The sequence below is a fragment of the Haplochromis burtoni genome, unplaced genomic scaffold (assembly GCF_018398535.1).
Source record: "Haplochromis burtoni strain Fernald_Lab_line unplaced genomic scaffold, NCSU_Asbu1 Contig_543, whole genome shotgun sequence".
Classification (NCBI taxonomy): Eukaryota; Metazoa; Chordata; class Actinopteri; order Cichliformes; family Cichlidae; genus Haplochromis; species Haplochromis burtoni.
The window spans coordinates 279,604-302,497 of NW_024582904.1; the positions used below are offsets into that span (position 1 = coordinate 279,604).

Genomic DNA, 22,894 nt, shown 5'->3' on the forward strand with positions numbered 1-22,894 from the left:
GTCCCAGCGACGAAGCTTCCCTCAACAGCTGTCGCTACTTAACTCAACCGAGCGAGCGTTCTCAGCTACAATGCAATTGGTCAGAAATACCACGTGACCAAAAGGCCGTATACTATTGGTTTTCCTTTCACTCGCACTGCAACCTGACTTGATCACAGATTTGTAGTCCATACATGTGAGCGACACAGGCAATTTTACTTTGTATAATAAATGTTGAGACAGAAATGTTCTTATGCAGTAACTTTTTTTATAAGGAAAAAAGTGAGTGTTTGTATCGTAATTGCAAATAACAAAGAAAAAACGGACAGGACACTGTGATTGCTTTATTTTATTTTTTTTTCTTTACGAACGGGGGATGTTAGCTGAAAATACAGAACTGGCAACCCTTCTGACAAATGCACCTTGAGCCGTCGTAATGAACCGCCCCTCTCATTACCAGCGCTCACATTGCAGGAGGAAGAACATCCCGCTGCTGTTTGTTCAGCTCCTGTTGTGAAGTTACTGAGGGACAAACGAGCGGCGGGCAGTTTGACCAACAATGTCGAGCAGGTAGAAACAGCGTGACTGAAGCCGCGGAAATGAGCGAAACAGCCGAGACGAGAGGGCCCGCAACCCGCCGGAGGAGGACCACCAGCACCAGCACCAAGCAAACCAAGAGGCAAGACGCAGGGGAGAAACCTCCACCGTGTTCCGCTAAAGAAAAAGCCGCAGACAAGGTCCAGAAGCATGCGAACAATAACGGCAATGTGGAGAAAGAAATGGGGAAGTCAACACAGCAGCAGCAGCTCGCAAACAGTCCGAAGAAACAGAGGAGTGCGGTAGAAGATATCAACGAAAAGCTCAGGTAACCTTTGACGTTAACGTTCCAGCATTACGTACAGACGTTAACGGTAAATTGTTAGCAGAGGGGTACATCTCATACTCCTCCCCTTTTCATTCATGTGTAATTTAGCCAGAGTCGTTATTCTTCCTCCATTGTTTCCTGTAGCTTAATTGCCGTTTCATGACAGGTTAGCTGGTACTTATTTCTTACAAAGCTGTTCTTGAGCTAGTGGGCATTTAAAAAAAAAAAGTTGCAGAAACCCAAAAGTTGCACTTAATCTTAACATTTCCATAAGCTTTAAATGCCTCCTTTTAAGTTGCCTTCGTTCATCCCCTCTTTTTTTTCTGCATTTTCTACATTTCTTGCCTTGCATGAATGCAATCTGTGAGAGTCTGGCACAGGACTGGGGAGCTTTTTTATTTCCAGCTTTATAAACAAACTGACATAACGTTCATTGCTTGCTTTTTTATTAGCTGGAGTTTGCTCTTTTGCCAAGCCAATAATAAATAATTTAAGAAAATAGTCAGCAGATCGATGGAGAGTTTGTCTCAGATGTCTCTAATTTTGAAGCAATATAAAAATGAATAGTAGTAACAGACTTCTTTGGCAGGACACTCGCTCACTTGTTGAACAGAGGGTAGCTTTGAGTTTGTATACAGGGTGTGTCAGGAGAACAGGTAGGGTATGACCGACCTTGCTGCAAACAATAGCCCATGCTTCACCCTATGGGCACCACACCAGCTTCTCAGATCTGCCTACCTATTTAAAGCATGCATTTCTTTAGGTTGAAGCCATGCCTTCTTGATTACCCCATGGAATTTCTACATCCTTGTAATTGGTGTGAAGGCCAGGGTCCTAATACGGCACTTTAATACCCAGTAAAAGGAAGGTGATTTTAATTTGTGGTTCATTTTTATTTTAATTGGATCCCAGCCAGCTGATTTAGGCAAGTAATGTGTTCTTGTGACACATGCTTTGGCGATAGCATGTCTACTGTTTGCATGCATTTCTGCACATTTCTCATGCTGAGTGGGTGTCCTGGCACTATGTTAAAAACCACTTTGATTTTTCCATCCTCTTGCCCTCTCTACAGTTTTCCTAACTCGCTGTTATTGCTCAATCTCCTCACCTCTTAACCATTTTCCTCTGACCAGTCTTCTCCTCCTCTGTCCTCGTTCACCCTTTATCACCTATGGCTGTGTAAAAGTTCCTTTATGGTTTCTTGATGAACAGCTTCAGTTTTCTAAAGCATAGATTGGGGGCAGTGCTATGTAAACCTTTTAACTGCAGTGTGTGATTCATCCACGTAAAAACTGGTATAGAAATTAAATAATTTCCCTCTGATCCTAACTTGAAGTTGATATTAACTTTAATGTCAGATTATACCACATTGTTGTTAAGTGCATTACCACCAAGAAAGTGGTAATCAGTCCATCAAGAAAAATAAGCTAAGTAAGGGAAGTTCAGCATAGCTGGTCCTCAACATGAAGTCACACGTGTGTCATTTTTGAAGGATTTCTCAATGTGTTAATCATAAATGACTCACTCTGAGTTATCGGTGCTTTGTAAGAGTTGTAAAATCAATCCTGTTGCCCTAACTAGATTCCCCCCCATAGCTTGTGGAGACAGTGAGACAGGAAAGAGTGCTAATCATTTGATTACCGTCTAAAATTTAATGGTGAACGACTGTGTTTTTCTACAGGTGTCACAATCTACAGGAGTCTCTCTTGAGCTCAGCCAGCGGCTACAGCAACTACAGAGGAATCCTCAACTGGTGTGTTGTCATGCTGGTGAGTTAAACCTCATTACATGTCCACGCAGAAATGAAAATGTATGCCACCGTTGCTTCGAAAACTGTAACATTTAGAAAGTTAGACCCCTCATTCACCTAAATCTTACAGGTCTGGACAAGGCTCATGCAAGAAATCTCAAAGAGTTACTCTCTAATCTCAACAGCTCATGTATGGTTATTCTCTCTCTCTCTCACTCACTCACTCACTCACTCACTCACTCACTCACTCACTCACTCACTCACTCACTCAGCCATCCAAAGTGTATAAAACTCCAAACTACTGCAGCAAAACAAAAGTTCCAGCCCACACAAAGTACACATCCCTCTGGGCTTGCTGTTAGACCTGTTGTTACATTGACTTTTTGTGACACATTAACTTGTTGTGTTGTCTGCAGGAACGCTGATAAATCGACTTTTGTGTTATCTCTCATAACATTTGCAGATTAGCCACATAAGTACTTTTTTCTTTTTCATTTTTTGGTTTTGCTCTGGCCTGGGTTGCCATTTCTTGTAGATATTTCTATATTTTTGATAAGAGGCGTGTTTGTAAGCTACAGTTTAATCTCAGTGAGCTTGTTTGAACTTTCTCATCAAAAGTGAACTTTGTTAGGTGGGCTTATATTACGCGAGGGTCTTTAATTTGCTGCCAAATTGTTTTCCTTTTATTAGTGATTTAGGACAGCGTGGCATTGCAGTGGTTAACACTCTCTCCTCACAGTAAAAGCGTCCTGTCTTTTAAGTTTTTATTTGAGTTTTGTATATTGGGCAAAAAAAATAAATGAGCATCACGCAAAACATGCAGCAAAAAAACGAGGTTGTGGGATTAGAATCACAGTAAAATAGAAAAAAGAGGACTTCTTTCTCCTCATATAATGACAGTGAATCTCTTTCAATGGTTAAATGGCACTGTTTCTCCTACCTTGTCTCTCCTATTTCATTTTGGAGTCTTATTGAGTAGGTCATCTGCTCCAAGGTATGTAGATTTTTTTTTTTTTTTTTTTTAAACAGTATTAGTAAACACTTTTTTTTTTTGCTAACTGCCCGTAGGACCTTTCAGACGGTGTTTATCTTTCTTTTAATTCATGTGGGGAAAGCTGCAAAATAACATAAATAAATAAATTAGAACTCTGGAGATCATTCGTGATGATTCTTTCCAAAAAGATTGACTCAAAATGCTTCAGCTCTAACTTTGATCTAACTGGACCCATATCTAATATTGTGGTGATTTCTTTACTGTAAATTTTTAGTGAGCCAACATCCTTAACAGTTATCAGTTCTATGAAAAACTCAATTTTCTATCTGTAGCAGGGACATTTTTATTAGTAATGACAAAGAAATTCCTTCATTCACAATAGCTCACAATGCTTGCTAGTATTGTTATTGTTAATGCTAGCTAGTTATTTGAAAGTAACATTTGCGGAGCTCCTTTTAAAATAATTCAAATGGTTTGCTACAGTGTATGCAAAGACTAACCATTGTGGCTGCTATACTGCTACTAGCATTAATAACTAAATTGGCCAACCTGGCTTTCATACAGCAAGATACTTCTGTTGAAGTTGGCTGAATGCAGGCATTTTAGTTAAATATGTCATGTCCCTCTGTGTTGAGGAGACTTCAGGACTGTTAACCTCATTTAGAAACAAGAGCTTCTGCCCCAGTCCAGTGAGGGAAGTGTGGTGTCTGTCTCCAGAGACAGCCTGCAGTGCCCCAGAGAATCCTGTCAGTTTTAGCCTTATATTAGACATCTAGATTTAAAAATATCCAGTTAGCTGTAATCCACATGAAAGGGAATTTGACTCTAAGTGTGTGTGTGCTTTGCATATCTGTGTGTAGATGTACTTGCATGATTGCTCTGTCTGGATGTATCTATGCAAATTTCTGTGTGTGTGGGTGGGTGGGTGGTTCTATGATGGGTTTATTCCCGTTTTTGAAGGTTTAGATTGCCGTTCAGCACATCTTTCACTTTGTGGTCACCACATACCCAACGGATGGTGTTCACTTTAGACGTTTTTCAGAGGATGCTTTAGGATCAGGCTGTAAAAATGTAAAGTGGACCCCCAGAGCCTTGAATGTGTGTATATTTAGGAGTTCAGTAAGTTGTGTACTTTGTCCTCGATAACAAGGACCATCAGATAAATTCCTAAAATGTCAGCTGTAGAAGTGCATGCTTCTAGAGATGGGAATATAGATGTATTTTGTGCCCTCCATGATTTTTTTTATTTTTTTTATTTTATTTTTTTATTTGTAAGATTTAACACAAAATAACAGGGAAAAACTAAGTTTTTAAGAAAATAGCCCAAAATACTAGTAAGAAATTCTTCTTGTGAGAGAAAACTCAATATTCTTGGTACTCCATCCTCTGCATTGCTGGCAGGATAAAATACTTCTCATGTTGTGTAATTACTGAGCTGGCATCATCTAGTATCTGAACCCTGGGAACAAAGTCTACATGGGATTTTGAGACTTTTAGAATACCTTTTGTTTATATTTGTCCTCCGCACCTGCATAGATTATTTGTTACCATTTGATTTGTGATCTGATGAAATTGATTCTGAGGTTCATGAAACATTTTTTTTTAAGCTTTGTTTTAGAATAGTCTTATTTTCTGATTGTTACCTGAGCTGAGCCTGTTGGGCCTGAACACCTCCCTCTGCAACTGGATCCTGGACTTTCTGACCGGAAGGCCTCAGTCAGTACGGATCGGGAACTGCACCTCCAGCACCACCACACTGAGCACTGGGGCCCCACAAGGCTGTGTGCTCAGTCCTCTGCTGTTCACACTGCTGACTCATGACTGTGTAGCAACACACAGTTCAAATCACATCATTAAGTTCGCTGATGACACGACCGTGGTGGGTCTCATTAGCAAGAACGACGAGTCAGCGTACAGAGAGGAAGTGCAGAGACTAACGGACTGGTGTAAAGACAACAACCTGTCTCTGAATGTTGACAAGACAAAAGAGATGGTTGTTGACTTTAGGAGGACACGAGGCGACCACTCACCGCTGAGCATCAACGGCTCCTCTGTGGAGATCGTCGACAGCACCAAATTCCTGGGCGTCCACCTGGAGAAGGACCTCGGCTGGTCCCTCAACACCAGCTCCCTGCACAAGAAAGCCCAACAGCGTCTCTTCTTTCTGAGAAGACTGAGAAAGGCCCGGCTTCCACCACCGATCCTGACCACCTTCTATAGAGGAACTATCGAGAGCATCCTGAGCGGCTGCATCACTGTCTGGTTTGGGAACTGTGCCATATCGGACCGCAAGACCCTACAGCGGATAGTGGGAACAGCAGAGAAGATCATCGGGGTCTCTCTCCCCTCTATTGAGGACATCTACACCACACGATGCATTCGCAAAGCCACCAGCATTGTGGCTGATCGGACACACCCCTCTCACACACTCTTCACACTCCTGCCATCTGGAAAAAGGTACCGAAGCATTCGGGCACACACATCCAGACTGTGCAACAGCTTTTTTCCACAAGCCATCCGTCTCCTCAGCAAAAAGGGACTGACTGATAAGCACGCACACACACACACACACACACACACACATTATCACTCAGCTTAACTCAACTACCTCAAAACATTGAGACTGGACTGACTAATCAACACAAGCGCAAACACACTGACCTACACCACCAAACCATCGTACACACCAACCTGTAAATGCTCTTTTGCACAATATTATTACTGGACTTTTTGCACTAACTTCTGCACTTCCTAATTTTTGCTGCTACACTAAGGAATGTTTACTGTTCCTCCACTACCTCAACTCATCATCACAAAACCTTATTATGTTACGTTGTGTTTTTCTATCATTCTGTCACTTTGCTGCTCTTGTTTGCACATTTGCACGTGCACTTTGTTGTCTGCTGTCTGATAACAAAAAAAAGTCTTCCTTAGTGGGTTTTGTTTTTTTTTTTGTTTTTTTTGTTAGTTAATTTATGTTAGGTCAGTCTGTCTTGTCTCTGCTAGCCAGCTAACTAGGCCTCTTAGTTAGCTAGTTTAGTGTTTTCTGTTAATTTATGTTGTAAATTTATGTTGCATGTAGCACCTTGGTTCCTGGAGGAACGTTGTTTCGCCTCACTGTGTACTATTAAACTGTATATGGTTGAAGTGACAATAAAGCCGACTTGACTTGACCTGATGAATCATGATCCATTTATAGAGACCTCTAAGAGAAGATTGCTCGTTCTGCTGCAGACCCATCTGCTTGGCAAATAGCTGCATACCTGATGTTGGTTTTAAGGTGTCCCCCTTCTCCAAAATCAGACCTGTTCATTTTCAATTGGAAAACTTCATTAGCTACTAACAAGGCACAGATGGCTGCGACCAGTTCTTCTTCATCTTTGTTATATGGTTTAAGACACAGTATTGAGCTTGTTGGTCATAGATGTGGGAAGAGTACCTGAGACTTGGAATGGTTCATTGCATTGTTCCAAGTGATTTGCAGACAAGTAAACCATGTAAATAGTTTATATGGCCACAGGCTGACAAGGTCAGTGCACCGTGACGTAAAGCCTGTTTTAAGATTTGATCTTTGTTCTCACCTGTTTTCTCAGGGCATCTTTGCCAGAGGCCAGGTTCAGTGAACATCAGTGGCTTCTTTCATTGTTAAAATTACTATCCACCAGATCAGAGAGAGGGATGTTCATTTTGCATTATAGATTGTTCAAAGAAAGTACAAGTGGATAGAAGTAATATTTTGGTTTAATAGTTCTATAGTGTAGTTTGATAGCTGTATATTATGTGACGAAAAAAATGTAGTATTATTAATAGCATTTCATTTTCTAGAACATTACATTTTCTAGAACATTACAAATGATAACAAACATAACATACATTATAGTAAAGTAGCTTTTGGACATATTAACCTTTTTCCTTCACCCTTCCCAGAGCGCAGAGATTTTGCCCCTGTACCCAGCCCTTACTGTTACTTCAGCCTCCCTAGAACCCTATGACCCTCTGATCCTATGACTTATAATATCCTGTGCTGAAAACTGACGTCCCATCAGTATTTCAATGGTGTGCATAGAAAGGGCAAACAGGAACAATGAAAATCACTGCAGTGGAAACAAGTAGGCCTTGTTTCCACTGCAGGAAAAAGGCAAATCTTTGAAAATCTTCAATGTTGCAATATTCTCTACAAAACGTTGCTACAGTAAATGTGTGACATGCTATAGTGGCCTCCTCTGTGCTGAAGGTTACTAAAGTAAAGGTTACTGGTTTGGACTACAGACAAAACCACATTGCTGCCGGGGTTTGGCAAGCTGGTGGGGATATTCACTGCAGCATGACCCCATTAAGTGTCATACACCAAATGTCCTCATTATCTTAACTAGCTTAAGTGACTAATATAAAAATGAACTAGAACAGTAGAGATCCCATATATAATGTTGCTTCTTTAAATTGTGCAAAGTCTAGCGTTATCTTAGACTCTCTGATAGCCCCGATGGCTGAGATGAAGCTGGACTCTGAACTTAAATATACAATTTAATAATAAACTTGTTTTGCTCGACACTCTCTATCAGAGCGCACTTCAGCAGGGTGTCAATGTGAACAGCAGGAACATGTGGCTAAATTTAGCTGAGGATCTAATCTATTTATAACTCAGCATCTAACATTTTTATTTCTAATATCCTCCTCCTTAATGAATTCCAGCATAAGAATAAATGTGTTTTGTTTGTGTATAAACAAACTGTTACATCTGCACGTTGAAGATTCAGACAAGTGTTTTGTTTTTGGGGGTTTTTGCAGCTTTTTAATGAAGAACAACTTTGAAAAATATGCTTTGAAATATTTCTATAGTACGAGTCATGTTAATATTGTGTCCTGTTGCATCTTTCTCAGGTGCTGAGTAATGCACGACTTTTCTTAGAGAACATTATAAAGTGAGTATGCACCTATATTTATGTAGCTGTTATTGGGGGTTTTAATCAACAAGAGCTTACATATTGAGAACTGCTTCACGTCCAGAACAACTTGAACTGTTGCTGCAGTACAGATGTTCTAAGGCATGAGCTTGTTCCAGGTCTTAGGTTATGAAGCTTATTTCCGCTTGTTCCACATCAGTTTGGACAGGCTCCAGCCTTTTGCATCACTTTAAGAGATGACTTCCTATAGCTGTAAAATATATTTCTGTTCCTTTTTCAGGTATGGCATCTTGGTAGACCCTATCCAAGTAGTGTCCCTCTTCTTAAAGGACCCCTACAGCTGGCCAGCAGCATGCCTAATCATTGGTACGGAGCCTTAATTTTACTGCACACGGTTATTGAGTTACAACTATGTGTTTATTTGTGACTTTAGGATTGAGATGATAAAATTCACAAACATGGTTTGTAGTTGTATTGCTGTGTAGTGGTTATTAACAGCTTCTTTAAGTACAAAAGATGTAAATGGGTCCAGAGTAATTAAGTTTTTCAGTGGCTCATATGTGCCATTTTGCCACATAGAAGTGCAGTTCATGTGAGCCTCTGTGTATAATATATTTTGCTGATGATTGTTCAGATTTTATTTACTTGGATACAGTTGATTCTTGATGCAGTCTGTGTTTTACAACACAGGTAATCAGTACTAGGGTGAAAGCAGAACTTAAAACAAAGGTCATATTTGAATGTTCTTCAAATTCTCTTTTGAAGTTCGTGACTGAAATAAACAGAGTAATGATTGATTTTTATTTTTATGGCATAGCATCTCATAGTTTGAGTACTGTTTTTGTTTTTGTGTTTTAGTGTCCAATGTGTTCATATTAGCAGCCTTGTACATAGAGCGGCGTCTGGCTGTGGTAAGTCCCTACACTAATATGATGTGTTTTTCTGTGTTGGATTAAATTTTCATTTAACTTGTGATGCTCAGTTCTTCGTCTGGGACTCTTCGACCTCAGTAAGCTTATTTGTTGATGTGATAACACTGTTTTCTTACAGTACAAAGAAAGTGGATTTGATTAGAAGGTTGTCGTTCTGTGATCTCCCATGTGTGCTTGAAACAGGTGCTTTTCAGTTGCCGAAGTCTTCAAAGTAAATTCAACATCACAGCGCCACCTCTTTTTATACCTGCTCTTAAATCCGATAAGAACACTGAAGCTGATCCAGATTAGATAGCACAGTTCCTTAAGAGAAAAAATACTGAAAGTATTAATAAAATATTGCTTACTTTTTGTCCTTTATTCTTTCTAGGGCACAATCTCCGAAACTACAGGGCTGATTCTTCACTTGTTTAATCTGACATCCTTGTTAATCTTTCCTTCAGCCTCAGTACTCACTGTGACCTCCATCACACCAGGTACATGATTTTTTTTTTGGATTTTTTTTTTTTTTGCTCTATTCTTTTTTACACAAGAAGAGTGGGTCTTCTGTTTAGAAAATTAGAACAAATGAGAGCAATAATGTCAAGTACTTTAAGGTGAATATGAGTGAGCCAGTGAGTCAATCTGTACACATACCCAGCTATGCTTGGTTCATTATTTATTTATTATGTACCATGTCATCTATTGCACACTGCTAGTGACTCGTACATTGTGTGTGTGTCTGTGTCTGTGTCTGTGTCTGTGTCAGTGGGTGGTGTGCTCTCCTTAGGCACCTACACAGTGCTGTTTCTCAAGCTGTACTCCTACATGGACTCCAACAAGTGGTGCAGAGAAATCAGACAAGCCAAAGCTAAAAGAATGACACGATCATATTCGTGTAAGTATATTAGCATAGGAACTGCTGGGCTGTTGAGTCATTGTGACTAAGGTCAACAAAACGACTCATATCTGTGAATGAATTCAGTAGATGATTCATACCTGCAGAGATTTGTTGCACTGTTTTGCTTATACTGCCATCTAGTGGTGGCATAGTAACATGTGCAACTCTTTCATAGAATAGCTGGCGCTATTTCAATTGACCGTGGATGAAAGCTGGATCTGCATCTGTAGCTATATTACTGTGGATTCATTTTAATACACCATAATGAATAAAATAAAATTGAATGATGCTTGAAATTCTAATTGCTGTGCTTATTCATCTGCAACATTCAGGTCCAATTGTGGCACAGTCCAACGGGTCAGCGGTTAACACCAATGTCTCCTACCCAGGCAACCTCACACACAGAGGTAACAGACTGCACAGTTAGTGCAGATGGACATTGCTACAAACAACAATGAGAAAGAAAATTAGTGGGTCAAAATATTTGCTGTGTAAATATTAACTTGTTAAAGTAGGGCTGAGGAGTATCTCTTTGTATATCCAGTAAATGTCGTTTCTCACAAGGTCTTATTAATTTTTTTTAAAACATTCCAGTATCAAAGTCAGAAAGTGTAGGATCAAGTCATTAATGTGACACATTGATGTGACCTGTTTGTGTGTTTGTCTTTAGACATGTACTACTTCATCTTTGCACCAACTCTCTGCTACCAGCTCAACTTCCCACGGTCTCCACGGATACGCAAAAGGTTTCTGATCAGAAGACTTTTTGAAATGGTGAGAGGAAACGATCAGAAACGGTCCCAAAATTTTAGTTAGTGACCTAATTATAATGACAGAAAATGAATCGCAATCACAAACGAGGAGATTAATGTGTGAATGTTTTGTTTAAATCTTAACGTGTTCTTTTCTTCCAGCTTTTCCTCATGCAGTTGTTGGTGGGATTAATACAGCAGGTATGTAGAATATTTACCAGACACTTAGCAAGCATGCTGATCATACACTGTATGCATGCATTAAATAACTGATCAGTCAAGTGTGATTTAAATCGGGGGTGTCGTGAAATAACAATGATCTTTGCTCACTTTTCTGATGCTACAGTTACTTCTTTCACACACCAGCAGATTCTTGCATCAAAGTTACAAAGTTGGCATGCCCCGTATAGCCGTTACCATTCTGCTTCTACTCCATTACCACATGCTGAAACCTTGGAGCCGGAAAATGCTGCCTGCAATAAATATATTTAGATTTGACTTTTAGTTTGTTTTCTGTAGCTGAATATTGTTTATCTGTCATTCTCTTACATTGTTTAGTGAAAATCTGAAATTGTGATATGCCTAGTTCGAACACATTTCTTCTTTGAGTATATTGTGGAAAAGTAGCAAAAAAAAAAACCTAACCTAAGTCTGTGTCTTCCAGTGGATGGTCCCAAGTGTTCAGAACTCAATGAAACCGTTCCAGGTGTGTATAAACATAGAGACACTCACTGCATCACTTACAATGGCTCCAATAAAGCAAGAGTCAAAAATATTTGCCTGAAACTGGAGCAGTCTTATAAAGAAAAGGTATCTTTTTTTTTTTCTTTTTTTTTTTTCTTTTTTTTTAAATTACTTCTTAAAGGAAATGGACTTTTCTAGGATGGTGGAGCGGCTGCTGAAACTAGCTGTGAGTATCTAGACTGCACATCAGAGACTTTATCAGTGATCTGTTATTAGTATTAGTGATCTAAATTAAACACTCAAATTAATTCCTTTATTCTGGTACTGTCGGGGTTTTTTGTTTTGTTTTGTTTTTTTTTTTGTATTATTTTAACATTTTTAAAGTGAAATTTATTCTGTGCTCATCTCAAAAGAGGTCTCAAGAGTTACATTTGTTAGTCAACAGTAGTTCAACCTTACCAACCTAGACACCTTTTCCTCTCTCCTTTTCTAATCCTCCCCCCTGGCTGCCTCCTCCCAGGTTCCTAACCATCTAATATGGTTAATATTCTTCTATTGGTTTTTCCATTCCTCTCTGAACTTTGTGGCAGAGCTCCTGCAGTTTGGAGACCGGGAGTTCTACAGGGACTGGTGGTGAGTCGTCAAGCATACATTTTCTGTGTGACTCCTCTCATCTTTCATTTATTTATTTATTTATTTATTTATTTATTTTTTTGCTTCTTCCATTTTTCTGTTACTTTAATATGATGTTGTGCAGTCTGTCAGATGTAGAAGTGATGGTGTTTCCAAATGCAACACATGATGTATCACATAGGTTTCAAAGAGCGTTTTCCTAGAAATATTGATTCAAATCGCACTGCAGTTTTGACATCAGTTCTTTAAACTGCTCTTGATTTCAGGAACTCTGAGACTGTCACATACTTCTGGGCCAACTGGAACATCCCAGTGCACAAGTGGTGCCTGAGGTGAGCAGTAAACTCTGTAATGACAAGTCTTTATTTATTTATTTTAAATCTGTATTGCCACATGGTTTGATTGGCTTTAGTCTCATTAATAGTGCGTATATAGTTAGACCCAGATATAAAAAGAAAGACCAGGAGTCATTTGTCTGTTTCCCTGTTTTGCAGACATTTCTATAAGCCAATGTTGAGGAAGGGGGTGAACAAATTTCTGGCTCAAACTGCTGTTTTTCTGGCTTCTGCCTTTTTCCATGAGGTAACTGAGCAACATTTAGCCTCAAACACCTTTGATGGCTGTTTTTACTTCTGTATGTGAAGCAGACTGTTTTTACTAAATGTTTTACATGAAGGCAGAAATTCAGAGGTTTCTGGTGCATGCACAGAAACTGAAAGAAGAGTTGCTAGCTTACAGCATCACTGTTATAAATGCAACTGCTGAGTTCTAAAAAAGGGAATCTGTTTCTTTCCTCAGTACCTGGTGAGCGTTCCTCTCAAGATGTTTAGACTGTGGGCATTCATGGGAATGATGGCTCAGGTAAGGCCCTATATTTATTCATTTCATTATATACTGAGGCATACACATGCATTCACCTCTGACTTTTTAAACCCTTCAGGTTCCTCTGGCTTTGTTCGTAAGTCGCTTCCTGAACGGAAACTACGGCAACGCGGCAGTGTGGATCTCACTCATAATTGGACAGCCCATCGCCGTGTTGATGTACGTCCATGACTACTATGTCATTCATTACGGGAGCACTACATAACACAGGACAGACACCCACACACTAGTCTGCGGAACACACCAATGAGGTATTATAGAGCAGGTTCAGGGGAATCCATGGCAAGCTGATGTTTATGAAGCTGTTGAAGCTTTGGCACGAAAGTTGTGACTTTATTTTTGCACATTAGAAAACCATCAGGAAATGATTTTGGATATTTAGGAGTCTTGTCTAGTCTCACACTGCACCCCTGTCAGCCTCCAACTGTGCAATCCACTGTACGAAAACAAATATATGGTGCTAGTGGTTTAATCTACCGTTCATTGGCTCAAAGGTTAGACTTCTTTGGGGGTTGGGGACTCCTCTGCTTTAATACATTCATCTTAAAAGTGGGAAGACTAATAAAAACTACACGCTCCTCCGCTCAGTGAATGTTTAAGAATGCACATACCAGCAGGTGCAACAAGTGTGAACCACTGCCAACTGTGCACAAGCTACAGCCTGGATCCAGGAGCCTTCTTCCAGAGAAACTATATGAAAATGGGGATTCTATATCAGGGGCTGAGGAGCATCTTTGTATATCCAGAGGCAACACTTTTAAATGTTAAAGCCAGTAAACTTCTACAAGCTAAAGCCTGACATCCTGGTCAACCACTTAAGAATCTCCATGGCTTGACATAGACCAGACTGACTTTTGCATGTATCCTTGGATGCAATATAACTTCCAGTATTACGGACGGTATATTAAAAATGACATTGAAAATGTCCGAAGGTAAAAAACTGAAGGAAACAAGGATTCCTCTCCAAAACGACTGAGCACCAGGACGTTGATGTGGATTTATTTGTACAGTTGTATGTCAAACAAAATCAATGCAAGCTTTGAGCGGAAGAGCACGTGCTGCCGGCTTACTTGCCTTGGCTTTATCATCATCTTGTGTCTGCACTGCCTTTGATTTGTCGAGTTTATTTTATAGTTTTGCAGTATTGTATTTGCTGGATGTTTGATTGTGCCATCTTGAAATCACATGTGGTATTTTGTGTTTAAACTAATGATTTAAGTGTTTGATTTGCCAGATTAAACCAATGAATGTTTTTTGCACTTGAGATGCATGCAGTTAACTGAAGCAATATATTTCAATGGATGCATTATTTTAAGTTGTATCAATCATGTAAAGAAAACAAATTTGTGCTGAGATTTCTGTTCTGTAATCTGCTCGTTGACGTTGCTGTTAAAAGGGGAAAACTGAAGCTGCGTTAATTTAAAGAAGGCAGTTGAAACAGCCTGATCACGTTGGATGATTTACAGTATTTGTTGAGTCCATTTCTTTGATCTAGATGTTGTCAGAACATGACACTACTGCCAGTGTGGATAACATACCATAAATTGATGTAGGAAGATGTTCTTATTTTATCAATCTTTGAAAGATAAGTGACAGCCTTTTGTTTAAAAATGGTTGCATTCTTCCCTTTTTGATCATAATTCAGGGAAAAACTGTCCTTGAGCACCAGTAATAGAACTGAGTGTTGGCATTCCTTACTGAATACTAAGTGCCTGCTGTAAAAAGGAGGGGGAAAATGCTTGCATTTAAAATGAAGAAAAATGCTGTTAGATTTGATGCCAAATACTTGTAATATAATCCAAAATGTAGGGAAGGTAGTTTAACTTTTATCTATGTAGCAAGTGGGCTTCTTTGTATGGTATGGTGATTTGTGCGGGAGCCTAAGATTTACTGCACTAAGCTCAAACTGAAATATTTTACCAAATCTCAGTTTTAAAGCTATAATTTTTCTTTTCCTGAAAACACAAAAGTGAAGCATCATTCTGATCACTTTATTAGTATTTCATTGCACAAATGACACTTTTTGTCTGACCCACTTTCATCTGCAAATGTGACCCAGTTCTGAATTTTGTCAGATGTGAGATACGGTTATTGTGTGACACCAGAGTTAACATCTGAGTAGTTTTGTTTTGTTTTGTTTTTTTTCCCCTCCCCTAAAAACTAGTTTCTACATTTAAAAACCATGTATCTAAATGACATGAGCTTGCTGAGGAAAAACAGAAAATGCGTACTTCAGTACAATCGATAGAAAGAGGCGTCCAAAGCAGTTCAAAGGTGTTTCTTCAATATTAGTTAATGTTGAGGTGTGCGTTTTGTTTTTGATGCAATATGTAAAAATGAATATATTGCTAGTTTTGCTCATGTGTAGAGAAATCCAAAGTGAAGAAAAATATCTTGGAAAGGCAACTGTCACTGAAAGCGTGTGGTGTTTGATTTAAAAAAAAAACAACAACAAAAAAACCATTTCTGGTTATTGGACTTGTCTGTGTTTCATTAACTCTTTTCCCCCATTTGGTGACCTCCCCTGAGTTTTGACACCACAGTACATATCTGTGAAGATGTGGTTTGTTGGCTACTTGAATAACTTCCAGGTTTTTCTAAGAGTAATTACATAGGCAAAGACCACCCTCACAAACTTCTGATGCAAACCCATTTTGTTCTATAAGCAGGCCTGAAATATGGCAGAAATGAAAAGGGCTTCTAGGCCAACTTCTAGTAGGTTTTCAGTTGGTAAAGACTTAAACAAGTAGTGTGCCTCCTTCGGTTTTTGACAAATAAGATGATTATCCTAAATCCTGTACTTAATGTTATAGCACATCAAAAGCAGTTGTGGTAATCATTCTTTATAAACTTAAAAGCAAGCAGCATTATTAGCAGAGACCCTGTGATGCTGTCTTTTGATCCATCCATCCATCTGCTCAAAACTGCTCAGCTGGAAGCTCATGCTCACAGTCTGTCGGGAAAAATACACCCTCTACACCCGCTGCTTACCTTTTAGTCCCATATTTGAAAAGGTTTGGTACCGATGCTCTATAAGAGACAAAACGCGCACTGTGAGGTGTTTTTAAACATCCTTGAGCTCACTCCATAGACATTACGCACTTTGAGACCCTTCAAGCAGTTGCTACGTATATCGCTGGTTGCTATTGCACGTGATTCGTTTGTTTACGGGTTTTCGTTTCCCTTATACTAGTTCCGGGTGAACCCCTCCCTGCCCCGCTTAATTTGAGGAAATAATTATTGTATGAATCTTTATTAAAAATGTGTGTGTGTGTGTGTGTGTGTGTGTGTGTGTGTGTGTGTGTGTGTGTGTGTGTGTACACACATACACATATATTCATTGTATTTTGTGTAGCCAGGGAACCGATCCATAAACAACTCGGTTGAGGTAACAGAAAACCTGAAGATATTTTTTTTCCCAAAACACTTTATTACAACCTGGTAATAAACAGCATAGGTAATAAATACACCTGAATAAAACAGAAGAAGCAAAATGAAGCAGATCAAGCAGAAAAAGCCTGCCTAAAACAAACAGACTAGCGCTTGATAATGTTCACATAAAGGCTTTTATCTAAGCACACATTCTGTTTTTATAGATATTTATTTTGTGAAGAAACCACTGGTAGGCATTTAATACAAAATCTAATATTGTAATTATTAATATTGTAAATGAACAGGTGTGGTTATGGAATTGGGCTAGAAGTAGTTAGCCTAATCAAAATAAATGTCACAGCATCTAAACATATTTCTATAATAGAGAGCCAAATCTGAGAAACCTTTTAGCAAATAGAAAACTACTGCCATGTAAAATAACAGGATTAAAATCTGATACAAGCAAGTGTCAGGATCTTCTTTGTTTAAAGGACCAGAGGTAAAGATCATATTTTGTTCCTGTCCAGTGTTATAGCTTTAATAGCAACAACGATTCATTGAAACTAAGTCTTTCTGCTGATATTCATACCTCTAGTACAAGAAAGAAAAAATAAAGGGATTCTGCATTGTGTCAGAAGGAAATATAGATGAGGGCATAAGGTGGTCAACATTCATAAATATTGGTTAGAATGCACAGGATGGTGGCAAACTGGAAAAACTCCAGAATAATGGACATGGTGGACTTTTATTATTTATTCAATTATCTTTTTACAGCAGTGCAAGGAAACATCAGACCAGACTTGAATGTGCAGAGACTCACGAAAAAGTCCAAACTAAATGTCTCACTGAATCTGCATAATGTTGTCACAACTAAAACTCCAAGTCACATCGGGGGGGCTGCACACCGCAAGAAGCTCTACTGCTGCAAGACACAGACAGACAAGTTTTGAACTTCTACACAACATTTTTACAGACAGAGCTGAAATGGTAACTTTTTGACTGTAACACTGTATTAGCGTTCACGTATATGGAGAGATGTACTAACCTTGGCCTTCTGATTCTGGACAGGCAGGTAGAGTTTAAACTCAGCTGGAAGCTCATCCTCAGAGTACAGTCTGTCGGAGAAATACACCCTCCTTATCCGACAGTTAGCATGAATCTGAGGGGGGAAACAGAGCAGAAGTTAAAAAGAGAAAAAGGAATATTGCGCCAAATTCTTACTATAGAGAAACAGGAAAGACTCAGAGGTTCCTCATGTGTGCACTAACCTGTACACGTAGCGTCTCTGTGTAATTGGTTCCATAAGCCCTCCTGGTGAAGTCGGACAGGTTGAACTGAATCTGGTTCCAGCCGTCATCGAGCCTCATGGGCATGGTGCAGATGAAGGGCTTCACCCTCGTCGTGCTCTGATAGTTACTCGCTCGAAACCGCCGGCGAACGTTTTTATCGTCCAGAACCTGAGAGGGAGATTTGAGACACACGTAGCACCAGGTCTATGGTAGATTCCCAGACTGTATGTTAGCCAATCACAAAGCATTTAAATGTCTCTACCTGGACCTCAAAGGTGAAATACTTCTTGAGGTTCTTAATGATCATGACCAAAAAGGGAAGTTTGATCCCCAGGGTCTTCTTGGGGTCTGCAGGGCATGTTATGTAGGTGGTGCTGTAGGGAGGACAGAGTTGATGAAGCTAGGATGGGCGAGACTTAAATAACAGATTTATTTCAGTTATTTAACACGACAAAAATATTAAAGAAAGTAAATCTAATTACTATGCCTGGCATCTACATGATACATTAATGTACACATACTTCAAACAGAACACAAAGACATATTATACACAAAGTGAAGACAATCAATGCACCCAAGAGCTTGAAAAAAAGAATATCATGTTAAATATGCCAGGACTGCAATAGTGTATATAATTGTGTATATTATTATAATTTTCAGTTTACATATCCTGTACATATCGTAGAACTGAAAGTAAAGTTGACCTTTGATTAATAAATAAACAGACAAACTCACCTGACATTTGTTCCCTCAATCTCCAGCACATTCGAATGTATGTCATTGTCCGTGACTCTCTTTATGTGACCGTTCCTCACCTGTGAAAACCCAGAAATAGATTTGTTCCCTTATTTTCAATGGAGAAATTAGGATGTTTCCCAGAACGTTTAGAGTGCTGTATGGCGTACCAACTGTAAACCCCCCTGAATCAGATGTGGGATATCGAAGCAAAAGTAATGAATGAAGAAGGCATGTCTCATATCTAAAGTCAGATTCATCAACCAGGGATTGGGACTGCCAGGACCCCCACCCCTGATCGCTGCCCAATCCACAAAGCACTGAACCTAATACTTGCTTTTCAAGCTTTGAGTTTTTCTATCCAACTATCGCTAAGTCCTTGCAGATAGGGGGTCATCTCACTGTTGGGGTTTTCTCCGCATTACTGTAGGTACCTTACATTATAATTCGAGGCACCTCAAGTCAACTGTTGTTGTTATTTGGTGCTATATAAAATTGAACTGAAATGAATTACAGACGTTTGGAGACACCACTGGGTGGTGCCGCCCGACCTCCGGGTTAGAGATCAGTTGTTGCTTCAGAGGAGTTCAAATATCTCTGGATCTTGCTTATGGGAAAGGAGAGACAGGAGACTGACAGATGGAGTGGTGTGGCGTGTGCAATGATGCAGACCGTGAAGAGAGAGCTTGGCATTAAGGGAAACTGTCAATTTACTAGTCGCTCAAGAGAATAGAATCGCGGATACAAGCAGCAGAAATATTCCCTCAGAGCTAGGGTGAGGAGCTCAGACACGCTGGAGAGATTATGTCTCTTGGGTGAGTTTGGGAACGCCTCCGTGTACGCCCGGACAAGGTGATGGGGAATGCAAAGTCTGAGTCTATCTACTTAGAGTGCCTTCTTGCAACCTGGACTTGGATACGCGGCAGAAAATGAATGGATGGATGGATGGATGGATGGATATCTCATGTGTCAGATCATTTGTCACCACTGCATAGATGGCCATGCAGAGAGGACTGCAAAGCTCATATTTGAATATCTGACCAGTAACAACTCCTGTTTAGCACATTAGCCCGTAAAACCGTGTGAATGGTACCAATGACTCAATCAAGCGAATGTAACTTCAATTACTGATGTGTGACTCAGGTTAGCAACTTAGCAGCACTGCCTCCATGGCTACCCTGTATCATGTTGCTTCTACAAGTAATCAACAAGAACTGCGCGTCGTGAATTTAAAGTGCATCTAGAAAACGTCCACAGCCATAAAACAGTGCGAAGTTTAAAAGCGACGTGAGTGCACATGATGCTAGCCAGTTTTAGCCCCGCTCGCTAAGCCAACATACAGCTCCCTGCTTCCGTTCTGAGCGGCTGCTTACCTTTTTGTCCCATATCTGAAGAGGTTTGCTGCCGATACTATATAAAATAGACAAAAAACCGCTCTGGAATGTGTTTTTAAACATCTTCTTTGGGCTCAGCAGACAATCAATGTGCACATACTGTAACCGCTTCTAACTAAAGCTATACGTTTGTTTACAGGTTTAATTTCCGCCTCCAACTTTTCTGGTTCCGTGTGCTAGAATATAAACCGTTCCGCCAACAGAAACTACCACGTTGTCACTCAGAAGAAAAATGAGAAATCCGTTTCACTGAGTGGTCGAATATTCCCACACGGTGTGAAAACAGAAAGAAGGCAGCGGATGTCTCGTTTTTATTTTGGTGTTGCTGGGGAACGAAAATCATCTGACGTTGTTCATGCCGGTTAATAAATGCTGACGCTTCTCGGTCGCCGTGGTAACAGTGTAAGCTTAAAGCACAAGTGTTTAACATAATGTCGTCTAGAAGTCGCCGAAATAACCAAAACAGCTTTCACGCTTGATGATTTTTATTTCAGTTACTGAATGCATGATATAATAAAAACTCCCTAATCATAAACTAATTCAAAATATCTTGAGCTGCCTGGTTCTCACCGCCTGCAGCCAGATCCATATGCGCGTCTCCAAAGAATTTTAAGACTTCTCTTTAGTTTAGAGAGATGAGCTTTCACACATAGCTTCCGTAACCAAGTAGGGCCGCACAGCTCTGATCCTCCATTACAGCTGTCAGGATATTACCTGTACAGTTCCTGTAGAGGGATGATGGAGCATTAAACAAGGCACCCTTGATCTACTGGAGTTTCCTATGGTCTGTAGAGGTGGGAGGATCCATCCAAATATTAATAGTTTCAATACCAACTAAATATTGGCATCAGAATGACACTAGCACAATGGGACTGATACTTTGCTTTAATCATCTTAAGTTCAGTATGTAGCCTACCTAATTGTAAAAGTAAACCTCTATGCACTATGAAAAAATGTATGAACCTTTTTGTCATGTCTTTGTCTTAAATCTGTTTTATTTATAGCCTGTAGCACATTGAAACAACAGAAGTTGACCCAAAGTGCTTTAAAGACAGGTTCCAGGTCTAAGACCCCCCAAAACCCCTGTTTCAAAATACACGAAAAGCTGAAAGGTGTGTTTAGCTGTGTTAACTCATCACTCATCACATCATTAAAATGTGTTCAGGAATTGCAAATTCAAATTGATTTATCTCATAAACGCTCTCCCCTAAATAAACTAGCTTTATGGGTTGAAAGTATTGGTATCAGCAATACTAACCTTGTATTTACTTGGTATCGGATTTATTGCTAAACTTGCTGTGTCACACAGCAATAATGGTCTTTTTTTCACTTCTTTTCTTTTCTTTCTGAATGTTTTTTTGTTTTGTTTTTGGTGCATCAGAATTTACTCAGGTACAGTACCAGTCACAGCGACCCAGATGCTTAATAATATTATCTGACATCTTACCTGTCCATAGAGACCAAGATTATTCATGTTGATCTGATAATAGTGTAGCTACTCTTTATTTATTTCGGCTATTTCCTTACACTGACAGAAAAGTGGGTTGACATTGATGTTGACATCCCTGTTTTAGGCAAACATCATGTTTTAGGATTTAATGAGTTTCTAAACTTAATACTGAAGTAATGATTCTAAATGTAAAATTATAATCTGTTGTTGTTGACTGAAATAAAATTTTCAATTTAAAAATTCAATTCAATTCAAATGATGTTTTAATTATCATTGGGTCCTGCAGTAGATATCAGGACATTATCAGTCCATAATGTAACATATCATTGAACCATGAGACTGCCTTTGAATCCTACCTTAAAGAGCATTCATCTGACGGCCATATCCTCTGCTTTTTCTGACTAATACATTAGCCCCACAGACCTAAAAAGGCAGATAGAGTCTAGTCCAGCCACCATCCTATCTTATTTAACTCCAGTTCTAGAAAATGAAATCATCTTTTTGAAGTTTGCTTATAAGACAGCTCCATCTTTATCTAACCTCAGCTGTTCACCTCAATCTTGCATCCTGGTCACCCCCCATTTAAATCTTAACATCTTCAACTCCGCCACCTCCACAGTTACAAATCACCCCTGAATCTTATTTTCAGCTTGCCTGCACGCTCGCGTTCAACTCTCTCATGCAGTGTCTTTTTCTTTGAATAGCTGACTCCGACTATTTAAACTCATACATCTTCACTACCTCTACTCCTTTCACCTTCAGTGTTCCCCCGTCTCCCTCTCGTTCATACACATGTATTTAGTCTTACATTTACAATGACTATTCTATTCTATTCTATTCTATTCTATTCTATTCTATTTTTGCTTTTACTGTCTTTCATTCATTTTCTCTCCAGTGCATATGCCCACCTCTCCAAGCTCTCTGCCACCTGCTAAAATCTGTAACAGGGCTATTTCAGTACTTCTGAACAGAAGACCTACTGAAAGCTAAAATAAATCCCTCTCAGCCTAACAAAATATGTTTGTTTTTCCCATGAGGTTTTAGCTCCTCTCTGCTTGCTAAATGCCTGCAGACTTACCCTTGTCTGCAAGCCCAGATAATTCCTCTGACATTTCCAATTTTGTCAGAGTTTAAGTTTAAGTGCTGGAGTGCCCCTTAATTCCCTAATACATCTACCCCAAAGGTTTCTAGAAATAGATTTCCTATGCACAACTTAAATTAAGCACTCTTTCCACCCTCTAAATTCCGCCAAAGTGTCAAGCGCGACATCCTTCCTCCGTCTCCAACAGTTTAAACATTTGGCAAAGATTTCAAATATTTAAACAAGCCAAGAAACATTCAATCAAACATTAACCAGGCACTTTGTATAATGACATCACCAACAGCGAAGTCTCCTTTT

At 39.5% G+C, this 22,894-nt stretch overlaps 2 protein-coding genes across 3 annotated transcripts; one reads left to right on the forward strand and one right to left on the reverse strand.

The window, feature by feature from the left end:
- The first annotated feature begins 163 nt into the window (after nucleotides 1-163).
- Nucleotides 164-15,728, forward strand: dgat1a (diacylglycerol O-acyltransferase 1a). The gene is made up of 17 exons (XM_005947738.2): nucleotides 164-844; nucleotides 2,526-2,613; nucleotides 8,470-8,510; nucleotides 8,773-8,858; nucleotides 9,351-9,403; nucleotides 9,795-9,900; nucleotides 10,173-10,301; nucleotides 10,637-10,711; nucleotides 10,975-11,078; nucleotides 11,219-11,257; nucleotides 11,721-11,762; nucleotides 11,922-11,966; nucleotides 12,261-12,373; nucleotides 12,640-12,705; nucleotides 12,868-12,955; nucleotides 13,172-13,234; nucleotides 13,314-15,728. Exons 1-17 carry the CDS (start codon nucleotides 579-581, stop codon nucleotides 13,458-13,460), a joined length of 1,551 nt encoding a protein of 516 aa, XP_005947800.1. The 5' UTR covers nucleotides 164-578; the 3' UTR covers nucleotides 13,461-15,728.
- Nucleotides 15,729-16,664: 936 nt separating this feature from the next.
- Nucleotides 16,665-20,409, reverse strand: cfap20 (cilia and flagella associated protein 20). 2 transcript variants are annotated; one of them, XM_042214287.1, is made up of 6 exons: nucleotides 20,025-20,409; nucleotides 18,652-18,731; nucleotides 18,179-18,290; nucleotides 17,896-18,084; nucleotides 17,673-17,786; nucleotides 16,665-17,546 (listed from the first exon to the last, which is right to left on the reverse strand). In XM_042214287.1, the coding sequence occupies exons 1-6, from the start codon at nucleotides 20,106-20,108 to the stop codon at nucleotides 17,544-17,546; spliced, it is 582 nt and encodes a 193-aa protein (XP_042070221.1). In that variant the 5' UTR covers nucleotides 20,109-20,409; the 3' UTR covers nucleotides 16,665-17,543. The 2 variants fall into 2 exon arrangements, with proteins under 2 accessions (XP_042070221.1, XP_005947798.1); XM_005947736.2 differs by having other exon boundaries at nucleotides 16,665-17,549.
- Between the last annotated feature and the right edge of the window lie 2,485 nt (nucleotides 20,410-22,894).

What these genes read in the sequence shown, in the direction of transcription:
- cfap20 (XM_005947736.2), bottom strand. Translation starts at nt 20,108, where the DNA reads ATGTTTAAAAACACATTCCAGAGCGGTTTTTTGTCTATTTTATATAGT. An exon ending in TTCAGATATGGGACAAAAAG is followed by an intron (nt 18,732 to 20,024) that starts GTAAGCAGCCGC and finishes GGGTTTTCACAG; the next exon opens with GTGAGGAACGGTCACATAAA. An exon ending in ATTTCACCTTTGAGGTCCAG is followed by an intron (nt 18,085 to 18,178) that starts GTAGAGACATTT and finishes TCTCCCTCTCAG; the next exon opens with GTTCTGGACGATAAAAACGT.
- dgat1a (XM_005947738.2), top strand. Translation starts at nt 579, where the DNA reads ATGAGCGAAACAGCCGAGACGAGAGGGCCCGCAACCCGCCGGAGGAGG. An exon ending in AGGCAACCTCACACACAGAG is followed by an intron (nt 10,712 to 10,974) that starts GTAACAGACTGC and finishes GTTTGTCTTTAG; the next exon opens with ACATGTACTACTTCATCTTT. An exon ending in TGGTGGGATTAATACAGCAG is followed by an intron (nt 11,258 to 11,720) that starts GTATGTAGAATA and finishes TGTGTCTTCCAG; the next exon opens with TGGATGGTCCCAAGTGTTCA.